Genomic DNA, 20,714 nt, shown 5'->3' on the forward strand with positions numbered 1-20,714 from the left:
TCAGCTCCGTCATTTGATAAGATCATGGCTGCTCTGACCGTGGCCTTAATCTCCACTTTCTTACCTGCCCTCCATAACCCTTGACTCCCTTGTCGATCAAAAACCTGTCTAATTCAGCCTTGAATATGTTCAATGACCCAGCCTCCACTGGTCTCTGGAGAAGAGAATTCCAAACACTGATGACCCTCTGAGAGAAGAAATTCCTCCTCACCTCTGACTTCAATGGGAGACCCCTTATTTTTAAACTGTGCCCCTTCAATCAACATCATAAATTTAGTTATTATCTCCTTCTTTGTGTTCTCCCTCCCTTGTGTCCCACCCCCTTGCCAATGTCTTATTAATTATATTAAGGCTCAATGGCAATCACATTATTTAATGGCAGTTACATTGTTAAACAAGTGATGGGTATTTGTACATTTATAAATGGAGACAGCTGGGACACTGGGCGGGGAGCAAGAGTGTTGACTGTGAACTACTCTCTCCAGTATGCAAAAAAGCTGTGTCTCTGTTTTATCTTCAACCAGTGTGGTGATTTTCCCATCTATGTTTCACCTTATTATAACCAACCATTAATAAATCCCAAACCCTGCTCTCGCTGACACAGTCCCAAATCCTCCCTCAGCTCCCCCTTCCTTTGCTGCCCCGCTCCTTCCTGCCCCGTCCTTCCACTTCTGCAGTTTTAAGCTGACAAAATTGACGTCACAGGACTAATAATCCAGCGGCCCAGGCTAACGCTGTGGGGAAATATGTTCAAATCCCACCGCAGCAGCTAAAATTCAATTAATTGAATTAAAAGCTAGTTTCAGTAATGGTGACCATCAAACTATTATTGATTGTTGTAAAAGAAAAACCCATCTGCTTCACTAATTAATTCCTCTTAGGGAAGTAAATCTGCCACCCTTACCTGTTCTGTCTGCATCTGACTCCAGACCCACAGCAATGTGGTTGATTCATAATTGCCCTCTGCAATATCTTAGCAAGCCACTCAGTGCAAGGGCAATTAGGGATGGGCCCATTCTTTTTGCTCTTTTTTTCTTTCTCTTGCTTTCTATCTTTCCCACTTTTTTTCCTACCACTCTTTTCTCAACTCTCCTTCCCTCTTCACCCCCTGCCCCTCCCCCTTTTTCCTGATCACTCATATTTTTCTCTTTTTTTTTTAATATTAAATCCCCCTCTCTCTCCCCCTCCCTCACCAGATTTGTGTCCGGGAAAGAGATTAAGAAAAAGAAGTGCATCTTCGGCCTGCAGGAGAGGCTCCCACCTCAGCCTCCGCCCGCTGCCACGCTTTGCGAGATCGCCAACCAGCTGATGGCGACCTCCGCCAGCTCGACCTCCAACAGGTTGGTGTAGACCAGGCCAGGGAGGGAGCTTAACCTAAACACAGACTCGCGGCGTTGAAGATATGCGTTCCCCACCGGATATGGCAAGCATGTTTGTGTCAATGTGATTTACCCACAAGGCCAGTATATACGTCGCTATTACTATATAGCTGAAAAAAGAGACCTATCTAAGCTTTACAGGGCCATGTTCTTTGCAGACAGAAAGAATGTGTGCACACATTGTGCTTGTTTCAGCTAAACAACATAAGGGATAGTCATTCGCTGACTCATTCCTCAGGGGGATGCCTTACCCAATCAGGGTCAAGCTGCCTGGTTTAAATGTCAAACAATGCTTGGCAGTTAACTGTGAGTCACCATCACTGGTGCATTCTCCATGGCAAGGCCACTTGCCCACCAATCAGCACTCTCTTCACATACAGTATAAATTGTTGTTTTCCCTTTTATACTGGTATTCTTGCGAAGTCCTGATGAGTGCAAGACAAAAAGCTTCGACATATCTCTTTTTTTTCAGCAGCACTCAAGTCCTGTACTGCCAAATGACATTTATTTATTTATTAATTTCTTAATTACTATATAAGAAGCACCTTGTGGAGAATCTTTCTGTTCCCAGTTCCACTCTGATCAGTGGCTTTAAACAGTCGTGAATATTGACACTGCTGTGATAACCAACACTAGCAACAAGTTACATAGCGGTTTTAAGAGAGTAACATGTCCTGAGGCATTTCACAGCAACGGTTATCAAACAGACACCAAGCCACATGAGATGTTAGGCACAGGTGTCTAAAAACTTGGTCAAAGAGGTAAGTCTTAAGGAGCATCTTAAAGGAGCGAAAGAGAGGTGGAAGTTGAGGGGGTGGGAGGTGGAGGATAGCCTTAGTGGGGTTGGGGGGAGGGGGGGCGGGGGTGGAGTGGAGGATAGGTTTAGTGGGGGGAGTAGAGGATAGTTTTAGTGCGGGGTGGGGGGGGTGGTGGATAGCTTTAGTTGGGGGCGGGGTGGTGGATTGCTTTAGTTGGAGGGTGGGGGGTGGTTCCAGAGCTTTAGGGGCTTAGATGCTGGAGACCCGGCTGCCACTGGACACAAGGCAGTGCGCTGGAGGCAAACAGTCTCCCGGTATGAGCAGGGTTGTGTCTCCAAACAAATTCAATGAGTGGAGCATCATTACAGAGGAACACGGGGACAGGAAGAGAATGTTCAGCCCGCCTAGTGGGGACATGTGTGTGTTTGAGACCATAATATCAGATATCAACTAAAACGTAGAACTTAGTCTTGTTGAGCCACAACATCAGCATCCCTCTGGTGGCCAACATGCTTGCAGCCCCGCTCGAATCACTCAAACTCACCTCGGAGACCCCCAGGATCAGTCTCCCATAGGCTGCCCTAGATATAAGGGACACTAGGCACGGGTCAAGCACTCAAAATGAGGGGCAATCCCCTTAAAATATGGGAAAGGTGGTCACCTTGTCTTCATGCATGATTAATCAAGGCCATAAGACATAGGAGCAGAAGTAGGCCATTCGGCCCATCGAGTCTGCTCCGCCATTCGATGAGATCTTGGCTGATCTGATAATCTTCAATTCCAGTTTCCTGTCTTTTCCCCATAACCCTTGATCCCCTTACTGATTAAAAATCTGTCGATCTCAAACTTGAATATACTTAACGACCCAGCCTCTACAGCCCTCTGCGGTAAAGAATTCTACAGATTCACTACTCTCTGAGAGAAGAAATTCTTCCTCATCTTTGTTTTAAACGGATGACCCCTTACTCTGAGTTTATGCCCTCTGGTCCTAGACTCCCCCACAAGGGGAAATAACCTCTCGCCATCTACCCTGTCAAGCCCCCTAAGATACTTTTACGTTTCAATAAGGTCTCATTCTTCTCAACTCAAAAGAGTACAGGCCCAACCTACTCAACCTCGCCTCATTAGAAAATCCCTCCATGCCCGGGATCAACCTATACCCATTCAACAAATGGACGTTCCTTCACTCAAGAAAACTGAGATTCTAATTGTTTAGCAATGACTTGAACTCGTTTTAGTGATGCTAGTGGACAAATACACCATGTGTTTGTATGAAATTCCTGGCTGCCTTATAGCTTGAAGTGTTAGTCCATTATCAAATCAGTGGATTGATATCTCTGCTTGAATACAAAGAGCAGCACTTCACAAACATTCATCTGCTAACATCACCAATGCAGTTCGAAGCCAGTTATCACATCAAGCGATGGGACAATTTAGGGTATGGTGGTTAATGGTTGAGTTATTGGGTCAGTAATCCTGAGCACAGAGGAAGATATATAATAATATGGGGAGATATCGCCCAGTCATTCAGCCTGGAGTCTGTTCTGTCACTGTGTATGCAGCCGTAATTAAACACCAGTCATTGTTCAATGCAAACTGTAACTCCACCCGCTTGGGGGACAGTTGGAAAGGCTGAAGGACCCCAGAGGTAATTGAACATTAACCAAGTGTTATTTACTTAAGTAAGAGATGGAAGAAGGTGGAAATGCTGAGCGATGTGGAGCGAGTGAGAGAAAGGTGGAGTTAATGGTCCAGGTCAATGACCTTTCCTCACAGCTCAGAAGTTAGAGATGAGAGGTTTTAAGCAAGTATAGAGGCAGGGAAAGGGGGAATGGAGGAAAGAACAGAAGGGGTGTGGAGGGGGTGGGGGCCTGCGGTGGACAGGAAAGATTAAGTGACAAGTGATGGTGCAAGAGGGATGGTAATGGGACCAATTATTTAGCCGTGTTTGTTCTTACGTTTTTCACTCTTAATGAGGTGCGCATTAGTGCTGTTGGCACAACTGTTTCTGCCCAGAGTTTACGCAGCACTGAATACACTATAACCGGCAACCTCGGAGCTCGGCATCACTGCAAATGGTTAATGGCTGCCGCTCTTTTGGCAGATGTTCGCGGTTGCCAGTTTGGACAGTGGAAGGTTTTAATTGGCGAGGGACTCTGCTGGCCAGAGTGAGGGGAGGCCCCCTGCACAGATTAATGCCAGCCTCCCCTTTTCATAGAATGACATGGCCTAGAAGGAGGCCGTTCAGCCCATCATAACCTGTGCCACCTCAGTCAGTCCCATTGGGGCTATTCCTCAATAAGCCTATACTTATACCAGCTTCAGTGCTTATCCAATTTCCTTTTGAATGTTATTATTGAATCTACTTCCATCGCCCTTTCGGGCAGCGCATTCCAGGTCACAGCAACTTGCTACGTTATAAGATTTTTTTTTTTTTTAATCCTCACCTCCGCTCTGGTCCTTTTTTTATTGGCATTTCCCTGAAAATGACCCCTTCAGATTAATGCTGAGAGGACATAATTTCTGCTCCTCGCCCTTTTGAAGCCGTCTAGCCTGAACCGGCTGTTGATCCGGACTCTGAGTTGGAGCTGGGAGGTGGTGGGTTGGAGCAAGGAGTTATGGGGAACCTGGTAAAGCAGCATTGTGCCCCCCTGCCCACCCAAAGCCCCCCCACCCCCGCTCCCCTATCCTCGGCTCTGTGCAGTGCCCGCCACGTTGTGTACCGTCCCCGTGGGAAGGTGTGATTCTGAAAGGGTTTTATATTATTTTGCACCCCCCCCCTTCTCCCCCCACTCCCTTCTGTCCCTCCCCTCCAGGTCCGTGCTTGACGGGGTGAAGAAGCAGAAGGCCAAGAGACCCCCTCGCCACCGGGACCCCCAGGACCTGTACGAGCTGAAGACCAGGCGAGCACGTCGACTGCTGCAGAAAGCAATCACTCAGGTGACCCGCCCTGGGGGTTTGGGGGTGGATGTTGGGGGCCGCTGGGTTACAGAGAGAGAGAGGGGGAAGCATGTGGGCATTCGGAGGGAGATCTGCAAGAGGGTGAAGGGAAGCAGTCCTGAGGCACTAGGTCCCTCAGTTGAAGGGGTGAACGCCTGAGAAAATCCAACAGAGAGAAGAGGAGGGAAGAGGAATAGACCATTCAGCCCCTCGAGTCTGTTCCACCATTCAGTTAAATCATGACCGGTGTTCCACTTACCCACCTAGGTTCTGTAACCCTCAACACTCTCACCCAGCAAAGATATCTACAGATGGGAAAACAGGGGAAAGGTTGAGAGAGGAATCATGTAAAGCAGTTAGAGTGTGAGTGATATGAAGGGAATGAAGAAAATAGGAAGAGGAGGAGGCCATTCAGCCCCTCTAGTCTGTTCAGCCAGGATCTAACCGAATGGTGGATCTGGATCTCGATTCCGTTTGCTCTCCTTTGCTTCCTCAAATACTGCTGCCCAACAAAAATCTATGGACCTCAGTATTGAAAGTTTAAGCTGACCCTCACCACCCATAGCCCTTAGCGGGTGGGGGAGGAGAGAGTTCCAGATTTCCGCTCCAGCCTGTGCGAGATCTGATTTGTAGCTTTCAAACCTGGATGAGTGAGAAGCAGAGATCTGGACAGTTTGGTTTTGTGTGAGCGATTGACATGGGGACAGGGTGAGAGAGAGTAAGCGTTGGCGGGTTGTTGATATGGTGTCTCAGCCCTTTCTCCTTCGCTGTGGCGTGCGGTTGCTCGTGGTCAGAAGGTGAGGGTGTGAAGTGCCGCGCACAAGCTGATGGTCGGTGTCTTTGTGCCTGCAGAACGTGGTAGCGAATCCTTCCAGCCCCAACCAGTCCTACCAGGGCTGCAGAGGCAGCGCCAGCACATGTCCCATCCGGGAGAACACAGAAAGGTAAGTGGGCAGCCCACAAATGGTGGGATGGGGTAGGAACCTCTAGATGCTTGTCCTCACCCTCCTGGCTTTTGGCCCATTATCTTGGCTGATCATAGACAGAATAATGTAGTGGGGTGAGGACCGCACCCTTGCTGGACATTCCTTCTGTTTATCCTATTGGATTTACCCAAGGGAGTTTGTGCGCTACAGATTATACAACAGGGATAGCTGGTTAGAGGACAGTGGCCATTGAGACACAGAGTAGACATTCAAGCCCTTGAAGTAGTGAGTAAAGCCACAAGGCTAGACCCTGACATTGACATTAGAAAGAACCATAGAAAAGTTACAGCACAGAAGGAGACCATTCGGCCCATCTTGTCCATGCCAGCCCGAGGACACCCAGGTGCCCTTTCTAATCCCACCTCCCTGCATCCGGCCCATAGCCCTGCAGTTTACAGCACTTGAGGTGCAGGTCCAGGTACTTTTTTAAAAGAGTTTAAAGTTTCTGCCTCTACCACCAACTTGGACAGCGAATTCCAGACACCCACTACCCTCTGCTTAAAAAAAGTTCTTCCTTATGACATCAATGGCATTTGCACCACACAAGTGCCAGGCAATGACCATTTCCAGTAAGAGAGAATCTAACCATTTCCCCATGGCATTCAATTGCTTTAACATCACTGAATCCCCCCAATATCAACCTCATGGGGGTTACCATTGACCAGAAACTGAACTGGACCAGCCATATAAATACTATGGCTACAAGAGCTGGTCAGAGGCTAAGAATCCTGTGGCGAGTAACTCACCTCCTGACTCCCCAAAGCCCGACCACCATCTACAAGGCACAAGTCAGGAGTCTGATTGATCTCTTGATCTCTCTCCTCTTGGCTGGACAACGTCACTCAAGAAGTTCAACATGATCCAGGACAAAGCAGCCCATTTGACCAGCACCCTATCCAATGCCACAGACATTCACGCCCTCCACCACCGACGCACAGTGGCAGCAGTGAGTACCATCTACAACATCCACTGCAGGATGTCACCAAGGCTCCTTCAAAGCACATTCTAAACCCGCATATATAAATAAAAGCAAAATACTGTAGATGCTGGAAGTAAAAACAGAAAATGCTGAAAAACTCAGCAGATCTGGCAGCACCTGTGGAGAGAGAAACAGTGTTAACGTTTTGAGTCCATATGATTCTTCTTTAGACACCTTCCAAACCCATGACCACTACCATCTAGAAGGACAAGGGTACCAGACACTTGGGAACATCACCACCTGTAAGTTCCCCTCCAAGTCACTCACCATCCTGACTTGGAAATATATCACCGTTCCTTCACTGTTGCTGGGTCAAAATCCTGGAACTCCCTAACTAACAGCGCTGTGGTTGTACCTACACCACATGGGCTGCAGCGGTTCAAGAAGGCAGCTCACCACCACCTTCTCAAGGGCAACTAGGAGTGAGCAAAAAATACTGGCCTAGCCACGAAAAGAATAAACAAAGGACCAAGGCTGTCCTGGATTAAATGGAGGCTTCAGAAATCCAGAACAACTATAACCGAGAAAGCATCTATCCCGGGCCTTTTGCAACCTCGGGGTAGCCTAGAGCACTTTAGGGCAACTTGTGTAAAGTGTACCTGCTGTTGTAATGTGGGGACAGTGGCAGCCTGTTTGACAGTGGCAGCAAGATCCCACAAACACCAATGTGCTCAGTGACCAGATAACCTGCTGGTTGGATAAATATTGGCTGGGAGACCGGGGAGCACTCCCACTGCTCTTTGTCCAAATAGTGGCCGTGAGATTTTCGCCGTTTTCCCAACCCCCCTCCTCCCCCGAGAGGTCCCTTGCCGCAGCCAGGGGATGGTGGCAGAGGTGATATGCAAGGCCTAAACACCCTCTGGTTGTAGGAGGGAGGGGATAATAAACCAACCCCAACTGGCTTGGGGCATCCTCGTTTGTGGACATTTTGAGTGAGGACCCCGACTGTGGTCCCTCTGCCGTGGTCAAAATATCACGTGTGGGAGGGAAAAGTCACTCGGGTGAGACCTCTTGCCATGGAAGTGCTCCCCTCGATGCCTTCAGGTGAGGAAGGGCACAGGTTGAGTAAGGACGTGTGTGCAGGTGGCTAAAGTGGAATGCACCACTTCAGAAATGGGTGAGAGGTGTGTGTGTGCTTTATTTGGAATGAACCATCCTTACTCCAGTGGTTGGGGGGGCGGAATTAATCTATTTGATCATTTTCTCCGTTTAGTCTCAGCCCTTTCCTATCTCTCACATCGGGGGGAAAACAGTGGCATTGTGGTAATGTCACTGGACTCGAAATCCAGGGGCCCAGGCTTATGCTTTGGGGTCATAGGTTCAAATCCTACCAATTTAAATACAGTTAATGAAATCTTGAATTGAAAGTGACCGTGAAACTATCATCGATTGTCATTAAAAACCCGTCTGGTTCAGAGATGTCCTTTAGGGAAGGGAATCTGCTGCCCTTACCCAGTCTGGCCTACATGTGACTCCAGACCCACAGCAATGTGGTTGACTCTTAACTCCTCCCTGAAGTGGTTGAGCAAGCCACACAATTCGAGATGGGTAACGAACTCTGTCTTTGCCACTTCCCATGAAAGAATTTTTTTAAAGAGTGAAGTGTGCTATTTTTTTTTCCCCGTCACTCATTGCACAGCTGTGGCTTAGTGGGTAGCACTCCTGCCTCTGAATCAGACGGTTGTGGGTTCAGGTCCCGCTCCACAAAGTTCAAGGTTGACCCTCTAGTGGCTGACTCCCTCGATGCTGCATTGCCAGCGGGGACAGTCTCATCTTTAGGATGAGGTGTTGAACTGAGGCCTCGTCCGTTCCTTCTGTAATTTAGTGACATTCCTTTGGAATTTTCCCTGACATTCTGCCTGGTGCTTTTTTAAAAAAAAAATCACTCAATACCTGGTCCTTTATTGCTGTTTGTGAGACCTTACTGTGTGCAGATTGGCTGTTGCATTTCCTAAATGACTAAAGAGGCTCCACTTCCAAAAAAAAATGCTTAATTTGGCTGGAAGGCGCTTTGGGGGCTTCCTTTTCATTCTCGGGATCTGGGCATTACTGACAGGGCCGTCGTTTATTACCCGAGCCTAATTGCCCTGAGGTGGTGGTGCTGGGCTGCCTTCGTGAGCCACTGGTCGCAGGTTTGCTACAACTGAGTGCCTCTCGCTTGGCCCCTTCAGAGGGTGGTTAAGAGTCGACCAGATTTGGTGTGGGACTGGAGTCGCGAGTTTGGGCCGGAGCAGGTTGAAAAAGGACGGGTTTCCTTCCCTGAACGATATGAATGAACCGGTCGGGTTTTTAACACCCTCCTGCTGAGGCTAGACGTCAAACTCCCTGGTAAAGATTCTGTGAAGCAGCTTGGAATATTTTGACTGCAATACAGGCACGATGTTTATGTTGAGGTTAAATTCAGTGGACAGCGTGTGGTGGAGGAATTGAAGGGGCGCAGGAATTTGCGAAAGAATACGATGGGTTAAGTGATGCATGCCAGAGAGTGCTTTGTGCAACTCAGTACGGTCGCATGTAACGTCATCCACTTTAGACCCGAGAAGGATAAATGGGGAGCATACGGTGGGTGAGCAGGAAGGTTTTGGGAGACCAAGTGCACAAACCACGTAAGGAGAGGAGGAAGTGAGGCGAATCGAACTGTATTGATTGCAGAGTGATACAGGGCAGAAGGAGGCCGCTCGGCCCATTATATCTGTGCTGGCCCTTTGAAAGAGCAGTGCAGTTAGCTCCACTGCGCCTTGTTTTCCCCACAGCCGTACAAATGTTGTCCCCTTCAGGCATTGACAGAGTTCATTTAGACCCAGGAGGAGGCTGGTTGGCCCATTGAGTGTGTGCCACCTGCCTGCCAGGCAGTGCGTTTATTATAATTGGCTGTGTAAATAGGCCCGCGGATTGTTGTGTGGGGAGATTGAGGGAGACTGGATGACCTTTTCACTCTTCCCTCTGCTTTGGCTAGGACGCCTCCAAAGATGATGTACGCGTCGTTTCAGCCATCCTCGAACAACGTTCGCAGCCTGGAGTCGTCCTCGTCATCCTCGCTCGAGTATGGGTGAGAGCCCCTCATGGTTGTTCAGTCAATGTCCTTTGCCCACACTCCATCTACACCGCCACCCCTGCCCCCACACCTCACCTCCACATCCTGCTGCACCAGCCAAATCTAGGGGCCCGGTTCTGGCGAATCAAAAGAGCCATTTGAAATCGGGAAGGTGACCTCGCCAGAGGAAGCCTTTCAGCCCATTACAAGCAGCCTCGGACTAACCCCACACAGTTTATCAACATTCACCCTGGCCCTGCACATTCCCCGCTTCAAGCATTACCTAATGTCTCCTTTAAAAGGTTTCAATAATGTCTGGCTCGAGTTCTGCCTGTGCATAGCGTTCCATGCTTTTTCTACATATATAATAGACTGTGTGCTACAGGGTATAACACTCCTGTATATTAGCACACTGTGTACTACAGGGTATAACACTCCTGTATATTATATAGCACACTGTGTGCTACAGGGTATAACACTCCTGTATATTATATAGCACACTGTGCTACAGGGTACAATACTCCTGTATATTCTATAGCACACTGTGTGCTACAGGGTATAACATTCCTGTATATATATTATATAGCACACTGTGCTACAGTGTGTAACACTCCTGTATATTATATAGCACACTGTGCTACAGGATATAACACTCCTGTGTATATTCTACAACACACTGTGTTACAGGGTATAATACTCCTGTACATATTATATAATAGAATGTGTGCTACAGGTATAACACTCCTGTGTATATTATACAACGCACTGTGTTACAGGGTATAACACACTCCTGTGTATATTATATGACACTGTGTGCTACAGGGTATAACACACTCCTGTGTATATTTTAGAACACATTGTGTGTTACAGAGTATAACACTCCTGTATATTATCTAGCACACTGTGTGCTACAGGGTATAACACACTCCTGTGTATATTATAGAACACATTGTGTGTTACAGGCTAAAGCACTCTATATATTATATAACTGTGCGCTACAGGGTATAACACTCCTATATATATTATATAACAGTGTGTTACAGGGTATAACACACTCCTGTGTATATTATAGAACACATTGTGTGTTACAGGCTAAAGCACTCTATATATTATATAACTGTGCGCTACAGGGTATAACACTCCTATATATATTATATAACAGTGTGTTACAGGGTATAACGCTCCTGTATATATTATATAACAGTGTGTTACAGGGTATAACATTCCTGTATATATTATATAACTTACTGTTACAGGGATAAAATATCGGCCACTCTCCCTGCCGCCCTCCCCACCGCGGCCCTTCCGCTGATCTCGACACTGCCACCTGCTGCTCACAGGGCTGATTCACTAACTCCACTTCCCCTCTTGTCTCTCAGTGAGAACTCGGGCAGTCAGGCCAAGGCTGTCGGCACTGGCGTCCGGCTATCGGATGGCGAGGAGGGCGCGGACGAGCATCCACTCGACGCTGCCGAGACGGAGCAGGAGGACGAGGAAGAGGAGGACGAGGAGGAGGAGGACGATGGTTCCGACAACCTGATGGACACCCGGTCCCAGTGTGACTCCAGCGACGATGACCTGCCCCTCTCCTACCTGCGCTCGTCCGTCAACAGTTACTTCGGGGCGATGGGCAGACTGGCGCGGGGCGAGACGGTGCGAATCCTCGCCCGCAGGCTCACCCTGGACAACAAAGTGCAGTACCTGGTGGAGTGGGGCGGCTCCTCCATCTTTTAGCGCACATTCAGATTCTGGGAGGTTCCAGCAGGCGGGGTGGGACGGACGGGGGGAGGTGGGGAGAGATCAGGAGCCAAGTGCCAACGTGAGGCAGCTTATTTCAAATTGGACTCTGATAGGCGTTGGGGATCAACGCGCACGGTTTTTAATCTTTCAAGGTCTTTGCGCTTGATTCTGATTGTCCACTGTGGTAGGATCCTGGAGCACGTGCTCACTCAGAGGCAAACCTACCTCGGGGCGGGGGGGGAACTGACTGATGATGAGCTTTAACGTTGAGGAGGAAGTGGAATGAAAGAAGAGTTGGCTGATTATTTAGCGTGGGTTATGGGCCGAGGGGATATGGATGGGACTGTGCTGTGGTCCCAGGGGGATGTGGGCGGGTTTTTGCCGGGGGGATGCGGGCGGGTTTTAGCCGGGAGGTCCCGGGGGGTTGCGGGCGGGTCTGTGCCGGGAGGTCCCGGGGGGATGCGGGCAGGTTTTTGCCGGGAGGTCCCGGGGGGGATGCGGGCGGGTCTGTGCCGGGGGGATGCGGGCGGGTTTTTGCCGGGAGGTCCCGGGGGGTTGCGGGCGGGTCTGTGCCGGGAGGTCCCGGGGGGATGCGGGCGGGTCTGTGCCGGGGGGATGCGGGCGGGTTTTTGCCGGGAGGTCCCGGGGGGATGCGTGCGGGTTTTTGCCGGGAGGTCCCGGGGGGATGCGGGCGGTTTTTGCCGGGAGGTCCCGGGGGGATGCGGGCGGGTTTTTGCCGGGAGGTCCCAGGGGGGTGTGGGGGGGTTTTTGCCGGGAGGTCCCGGGGGGATGCGGGCGGGTTTTTGCCGGGAGGTCCCGGGGGGATGCGGGTGGGTCTGTGCCGGGAGGTCCCGGGGGGATGCGTGCGGGTTTTTGCCGGGAGGTCCCAGGGGGGTGTGGGGGGGTTTTTGCCGGGAGGTCCCAGGGGGGTGTGGGCGGGTTTTTGCCGGGAGGTCCCGGGGGGATGCGGGCGGGTTTTTGCCGGGAGGTCCCGGGGGGATGCGGGTGGGTCTGTGCCGGGAGGTCCCGGGGGGATGCGGGTGGGTCTGTGCCGGGAGGTCCCGGGGGAATGTGGGTGGGTCTGTGCCGGGAGGTCCCGGGGGAATGTGGGTGGGTCTGTGCCGGGAGGTCCCGGGGGCATGTGGGTGGGTCTGTGCAGGGATGTCCCGGGGGGATGTGGGCGGGTCTGTGCCGGGAGGTCCCGGGGGAATGTGGGCGAGTCTGTGCCGGGAGGTCCTGGGGGGATGTGGGCGGGTCTGTGCCGGGAGGTCCTGGGGGGATGTGGGCGGGTCTGTGCCGGGAGTTCCCGGGGGGAATGTGGACCGGACTGTGCAGGGATGTCCCGGGGGGATGTGGACAGGTCTGTGAATGATGTGTGTCAGATTGTGATGGGAGTCACTGGGCTTGTGCTTGAGGCTGTTCCAGGCTCTCCTCCATCTTGGCCCTTTGTAAATTAATTTTCACTTTTATTTTGAATTTGAAAGCACTTTCTACGTAGTTGTTCTCTCATCATCCATCGACTTGTGACTTCTGCCATGTTCCTTCTCTATGTCAGTCACACCCTCCATGTCGGAACCCCACCTCCTCTCCTGGACCACCTCCCTCTGCTGCTTTTAAGGTTGTTTGTTTGTCTCCTTTCTCTGTTTGTTTCTCTCTCTCACTCTTCTCTCTCTTTGGTCGTCTTTATCTCCCGTTATTTTTATCTCTTACCCCAGCACCCGCCCTCTCGCTCTTTCTGTGTCATCTTCCCATGTGCACTTCTCCTCCCCATTGGTCCTCTCTCTCTACATGCTTTTGTCTTTTTTTCTTTACCTCCAGGATTTGTTTCCACTTTCCCCTCTGCCTTGCTCTCTTTTACTCTCTCTCTCTCTCTCTGCTCTTTGTGTCTCACATGCTCTCTTTCTCTCTCCCTCTTTCTCTCTCGCTCTCTCTCTCCCCCTTGCTCTCTTTTTCTGCTCTTTGTGTCTCATTCTCTCTCTGCCTTGCTCTTGTGCGCTCTCTCTCTCTCTCTCTCTCTCTCGCTCTCTCTCTGCGCCTTGTGTCTCACATGCTCTCTTTCTCTCTCCCTCTTTCTCGCTCTCTCCCCCTTGCTCTCTTTTTCTGCTCTTTGTGTCTCATTCTCTCTCTGCCTTGCTCTTGTGCGCGCTCTCTCTCTCTCTCTCTCTCTCTCTCTCACTCTCTCTCTCTCGCTCTCTCTCTGCGCCTTGCGCTCTCTTTGTTCCCCCTTTTCAACGTATATCTTTTTCTTATTTTCTCTTTCTCTTCATCCTTCACTGTCGCTGGATCAAAATCCTGGAACTCCCTCCCTAACAGCACTGTGGGTGTACCTACACCACACGGACTGCAGCGGTTCAAGAAGGCAGCTCACCACCACCATCTCAAGGGCAACTAGGGATGGGCAATAAATGCTGGCCCAGCCAGCGGCACCCGCATCCCATGAATCAATTTTTAAAAATCTGTCTTTTTCCCTCTCCCCTCTTTGCACTTTGAAATTCTGCTTTCTCCTGTTCACATTCTCTTGTTCCGTATGCCTTGCCTCCTCCTCGTGTCTCCATCTGTATTTCTTTTGCCGCACTTGTCCTTTTTCTCTCAGTTCCTTTCACTGCGGGGTGCTGTCTGTAAGTCAGACAATCTGAAACGTCTGCTCTTTTATTTTGAACAGTGGGTCGGTGGGGGATGGAGGGGGGTGTTGGCGTGAAGAGGAAGTTCAGGGAGTACCATGCAAAATGCACCTCATTGGAGTTAGAATTGAGCAAGTCTGACAGTGTTTTCCTGTCAGCGCACCTTTATTCATCTTTTCCTTTTGAAGTTTCCTGTTCATTTCTGCAAAAGCTGGACAGAGATGTGGAGAATGAAGTTTGCTATTCCCCCGCCCCACTTCCCCAATCCACACATGTATATCCACCGAGATGTTCAGGGAGCGATCTTGGCGAGTGGAACGGTTTCTATTGATAGACCAAAAAGAGTTATAATCCATTTTCAAGGTGGGGGGTTGGGTGTGTAGTACTGCAGAACAAGATGCCCCTTGAGCAGGGTTAATGCTGCCTGTGAATCCCCTCAATGCTTCAAACATGCCTCGTTTGACCATTAGCTATTTAGGTGAGAAAGAGGGCAATGATATCACTTGGCAAGTTGACGTCACTGCATGTTGCTTTACCATTGGTGGCCACTCCCGGTCGACCTGGCAATGTCACGGTCCTGATACAATTCCATTCAGCATAGAAACAGGCCGTTCGGCCCAACCACTCTATGCTTGAGCTCCACGTGAGCCACCTCCTATCCATCCTCCCTTTCCTAACTCCTAACTTCCTCTTCCTTTTCTCACTACCCCCCCCACCTCCCCCGTGCATTTGCCTAGCTTCGTCTTAAAATGGCATTCGCCTCACCTATTGAGCGCTGTATCGTGAGTGAGTTCCCCATTCTCGCCACTCTCTGGGTCAAGGCGTTTCTCCTGCGTTCTGTTGGATTTCTTAGTGACTATAACTTACATTCGTGGCCCCTCCTCCTGGCCTCCCCCCAGCAGTGTGAAACGCTGTGTCCACTCCTTTTGAGGGGGGAGGTGGGGGTGGGGGGAAACCTTTGATAATTCCAAAGGCTTCTATATGCCCCTCTTCCAAAAGAAGAGAACCCCAGCCTGTTTTGTCCTCTGCTGATAGTGTAACCTTGCTGTTCCGCTTCTCTGTGAGTTGTAAGTGCCCTCTACAGCCATGTTGTTGTATCCCCCCCCACCACCCGAGGTCTTGTTTCCCTCCCCACCCCACCCCTTGCTTGTCCAATGGCAGGAGATCTGCTTTGGGTTTGGGAGGCTGAGTTACGTCATTGTTTTGAAAACCTAAGTTGTCGCAATGGGCCAGTCACCAAGGTGGGAACAGGGCTGCTTCCTCGATGCTTGAGGTCCTTTTGGGGAAGAGATTATTTTGCTATTCTGTAATTTAAAAAAAAATTCTACACACACAAACACACACACACACACACACACACACATACACATATATACGCACATACACATTCACACATATATATATAAATATATATATAGATATATTATATAAAAATAAAGTTCTTGTTTTTGTGTAAAAAATTTATTTTGTAAAATGAAGGAGTTTATTTTTTTTCCTTTTCTGTGTTAAGCTGCTGTTTTTGTTCTACTGGCTGCTTTGGAATGGTGAGAGATATTTTCCTGTTTTTATTTCGCCTGTAGTGCTCTCTTCTTCAAAGGTAAAGACTTCCAAAGCATCTAGTGTGTCCTTTCATAACTCAGCTTTCGATAAGTCATGTCTGTGCGCCGAGGGTTGGGACACAACTAAGTCCATTCGCCCCCCCCCCAACCCAGGTCCATACTGTGCCACTCGATTAGACCGTGGCTGATCTCCGTCTTCACTCTCTCTCCCCTGCCCTCGTTCTTGATCCCATGATAACGTTACCCAAAAAAAAATCTATCCATCTCAGTTTTGAAATTTTCAATTGATCCCTTCGGCTCAACAGGTTTTGGGGGTGAGTGTGTTCCAGTTTTGTGTGAAGTAGTGCTGGCTGATATACCCCTAGCTCTAAATTTAAAGTTATGCCCCCGTGACTCTTGATTTACACAGGCAGCCAAAATTCATTATCTGTTGGCATGAGGCCTGGCAGTCTTGCCCACCACCGTATGCATTCACTCGACTGCTTGCCTGGGTGAGTGCAGCTGCAACAACACTCAAGAAGCTCAACGCCATCCAGGACAAAGCTTGTTTGGCACCTCTCCCCCCTTAAACATTCAATCACCCACCCCTCCCCACACTGTGCCAGCAGTGTGCACCATTTACACAATGCACTGCAGCACCTCACCAAGGCTCCTTAGATAGCATCTCCTGAACCAGTGACCTCTGCCATTTAGAAGGGTAAGGCCAGCATATGTATGGGAGTGCTACCAGCTACAGGCTCCCCTCCAAGCCACACACCATCCTGACATGGAAATATATTGCTGTTCCTTCACTGTTGCCGGAATGCAGCTCTGGAACTTCCTAACAGCACTGTGGGTGTACCTGCACCACATGGACTGCAGTGGTTCAAGAAGGCAGTTCACCACTGCCACCTTGAGGGCAATTAGGGATTAGCAACAAATGGGCTCATACCCCATGTACAAATATTTTAAAAACCCCATGTACAAATATTTTAAAAAATCAGGCTCTGTGTTACTAACCAATAGGCCCCTGGGTAGAGTCACAGCTGGAGAGGCCCTCCGATTTGGTCACTAACTGACCAGTCCTGAGGTTTGATCACGACCTGAAAGGCTCTGGAATTTGGTCATTAAGGGATAAGCCGCAGGGATCGGTTACTAACCAATAGGCTCCAATTGTGGCTCTGGTTGTCCTTTCCTGGGGTTGGGATTGGCTTGTTTTGCTCTGTTAATGTGGCCAAGCACGCAGGAGGTGAGTGAGCAGAGCGAGATGACAGCCAATCAGGCCACTGCCTGAACCTGCAACTTCGACATGCCTGAGGAGCACCGAGTGAGGAGGCCGCACGGATACCATCCATGAGTTATAGAGCATCCTGAATCGACTCCCTAAACCACCATCCCGGAATGTAACAGCGACACATGTAGAAGCGAAGACATAAACTGACATTCCACATGTTGGGATCCTTCCAGTTCACCACAGGGACCTCTGCCGTGTTGTACAGTCAGCAGCCCAGCATCGTATCGAGCACCACTCCCTCAATTCACCCCTTCGTCCCCTAGAGGTCCAGGCTAAATCTCTGGGGACATGGGTTCGAATCTCACCATGGCAGCTGGTGGAATGTAAATTCAATTAACTAATAAATCAGGGAATTTAAAGCTAGTCTTGGTAATGGTGACCATGAAATGGTCATTGATTGCTGCAAAAACCCATCTGGGTTCACTAATGCCCTTTAGGGAAGAAAACCTGCTTTGGCCTACATGTGACTCCAGACCCACAGCAATGTGGTTGACTCTTAACTGCTGTCCGAACTGGCCTAGTAAGAAACTCAAGTGGTATCAAACTGTTCCACCACCTTGAGGACAAGCAAATGCTGGCCCTTCCAGCAATGCTTACATCCCATGAAAATAAATTTTTCAAAATGCAATTGTGTCTGGACAGGTCATTAGGAGACCAGGCTAATGGGTGGAGTGGGGTGACGCAGGGGTGTGGGGAGAGTAGGCGCTCCACTCCCATCGGACGCAGATAGCTCACCAGGATTCCGAGACCAACACCCTTGGCTCCGTGAGGAGGCGGGGGCAAAGGTTCGAACCCATAACTGCCTGCACGAGCTGCAAGTGGGAATGCCACCACTGAGGAAATCGCCCAGCCCACCCAATTCACCAACCATCACGGGCAATATGATGCCGCCCTGTCCAAGTGCAGTTACCCTGCCAACTGCTGTGATATTCCCGCCGGCTGCAGACATGGAACATGGGGTTCCGTTCACACCTCCTGGCTTTTTATGTGAACGAAAAGGAGTTTTAGTTTTTTTTTTAAGCAAGGCCTCAGTAAAGGTTTCTCGCATTAATAACAGCAAAAGATGGAATTTAGAGAATAAAGGAGAAAAGGGTTTCGACAGGGCTAGTGTGGTATTTTCCATTTATTTGAAAGATACCAATGGAAAAGAGATCCAGTCTGTCCATCCTTTCCTGATACGCATACCCACACATTTCTGGTATCATCCATGTATATCGTCTCAGCACCCTCTCCAGTGCCTCTATACCCTATTTATAATGTTGTGACTAGAACCCATGCAGCACTGTTAAGTGTGGTCTAACCAAGGTTTGATACAGGTTTAACATAGCTACTTCGCAATTCTATTGAGAAATAAACCCTCGTGCTTGATTTGTTTTTTTTAATGGCCTTGTTAACTGGTGGCACAATTTTTAGTGACTGGCATATTCTTTACAGACATACATACGAATTAGGAGCAGGAGTAGGCCACTCGGCCCCTCGAGCCTGCTCCGCCATTTAACAAGATCATGGCTGATCTGAATGTAACCTCAACCCCAAATTCCGGCCTACCCCCGATAACCTTTCACCCCCTTGCTTATCAAGAATCTATCTAGCTCTGCCTTAAAAATATTCAAAGACTCTGCTCCCACTGCTCTTTGAGGAAGAGAGTTCCAAAGACTCACTACCCTCTGAGAGAAAAAATTATCCTCATCTCTGTCCTAAATGGGTGATCCCTTATTTTTAAACTATTTTTAAACTGTGACCCTTAGTTCCCACAAGAACAAACATTCTCTCCACACCCACCCTGTCAAGACCCCTTAGGATCCTAAAGGTTTCAATAAAGTCACCTCTTCCTCTTCTAAACTCCAGATGATACAAGCCTGGACTGTCCAGCATTTCCTCATAAGTCCATTCCACATTTTCTGCAATAAGAACAAAGAACAAAGCACAGCACAGGAACAGGCCCTTCGGCCCTCCCAGCCTGATCCGATCATATTGCCTGTCAAACTAAAACATTTTGCACTTCTGGGGTCCGTATCCCTCTATTCCCATCCTATTCATGTATTTGTCAAGCTGCCTCCTAAACACCACTATTGTACCTGCTTCCACCACCTCCTCTGGCAGCGAATTGCAGACACTTACTACCCTCTGTGTAAAAAACTTGCCCCGCACAGTTCCTCTAAATTTTTCTTCTCCTCACCTTAAATCTATGTCCCATAGTAATTGACTCTTCCACCCTGGGAAAAAGCTTCTGACTATCTGTGCATGCCACTCATAATTTTGTAAACTTTTATCAAGTCGCCCCTCAATCTCCGTCGCTCTAGTGAGAACAATCCGAGTTTCTCCAACCTGTCCTCATAGCTAATAACCTCCAGACCAGGCAGCATCCTGGTAAACCTCCTCTGCACCCTCTCCAACGCCTCCATATCCTTCTGGTAATGTGGCGGGCTGGGAGTTATTGTACTTATCACTGGCTTCAGGGTGGCAAAACTTAGCCCTTAGTTATGGCCTGGCTTTGAGCCTCTCTCATGCCCACCACTCCAACGATTGGTTGGTGAGACGCTGGCCTATGTCCAGGTTCCCGATGTGCAAAACCTGAGTCTCCGGCCCCAAGTTGGGAAGAGTGGGATTGAAGACCTCACTGCAAATCAGTTCTTCACCCGGTTCGACTTCGAAGAACACATGCTGGAGCAAGAGAGCTCAGCCCTCTTGACCACTAACGCAGCCGATGTGCAAGTCCAGCTTCGATGAATCGAGGGCGATGGTGTTGCGAAACCTGGGTTGCCGGGTGAATAAGGTTAAAAAGAAATTAACTGTGTAAGCAAAGCAGGCATCAGCTTTTTAAAAGCTTTTTGAGCTGCGGATAGCAGCATTTCTGTCAAGCGTCTTAATTATTCACAGTAATAGGACAAATAAAGAAACAAAAGATCTGTCTAGGGGCGGTCTAGATGGGAATAACAGAATCGCCGTCAGCTGCCATTCAAGAAACTGGAGGCAGGGATCATGATCTGAAATTGTTAAACTGCATGTTGAGGGCCGGAAGACCGTAAAGTGCCTTAAAAAAGATGAGTTTAGAAGAATGAGAGGTGATCTTTTCGAAACATAGAAAATGCTGAGGGGGCTGGACAGGGTGGATGCTGAGAGGATGTTTCCCCTCATGGGGGAATCTAGAACCAGAGTCACAAATTAAGGGGCCTCCCATTTAAGACTGAGATGAGGAAGAATTTCTTGTCTCAGGTTGTTAACATTTGGAACTCTCTTCCACAGGGAGCAGCGGAGGCTGGGCTGTTGAATATATTCAAGGATGAGTTAGACAGATTTTTGATCTACGAGGGAGTCAAGGGTTAATGGGGGGTGGGTGGGTGGTTGTGGGGGTAGCAGATAGGAAAGTGGAGTTAAGACCACAATCAGATTAGCCATGGTCTTATGGCAGAGCAGGATCGGGCCGAATGGCCTACTCGTGCTC

General features: G+C 49.3%; 1 protein-coding gene across 3 annotated transcripts in view; it reads left to right on the plus strand.

Annotated features, from left to right (window-relative positions):
* The window catches only part of phf1 (PHD finger protein 1), a 48,576-nt gene extending 36,528 nt beyond the window's left edge, over window positions 1-12,048 (plus strand). For all 3 annotated transcript variants that reach the window (XM_078566629.1, XM_078566627.1, XM_078566628.1), the window contains 5 exons: window positions 1,197-1,340; window positions 4,954-5,077; window positions 5,930-6,021; window positions 9,999-10,091; window positions 11,456-12,048. In XM_078566629.1, the coding sequence (XP_078422755.1) occupies window positions 1,197-1,340; window positions 4,954-5,077; window positions 5,930-6,021; window positions 9,999-10,091; window positions 11,456-11,810 (808 nt within the window). In that variant the 3' untranslated portion in view covers window positions 11,811-12,048. The remainder of the gene's footprint in view (window positions 1-1,196; window positions 1,341-4,953; window positions 5,078-5,929; window positions 6,022-9,998; window positions 10,092-11,455) is intronic.
* Window positions 12,049-20,714: the final 8,666 nt, after the last annotated feature.

This window comes from Cetorhinus maximus, chromosome 21 (genome assembly GCF_964194155.1).
Source record: "Cetorhinus maximus chromosome 21, sCetMax3.hap1.1, whole genome shotgun sequence".
NCBI classification, from domain to species: Eukaryota; Metazoa; Chordata; class Chondrichthyes; order Lamniformes; family Cetorhinidae; genus Cetorhinus; species Cetorhinus maximus.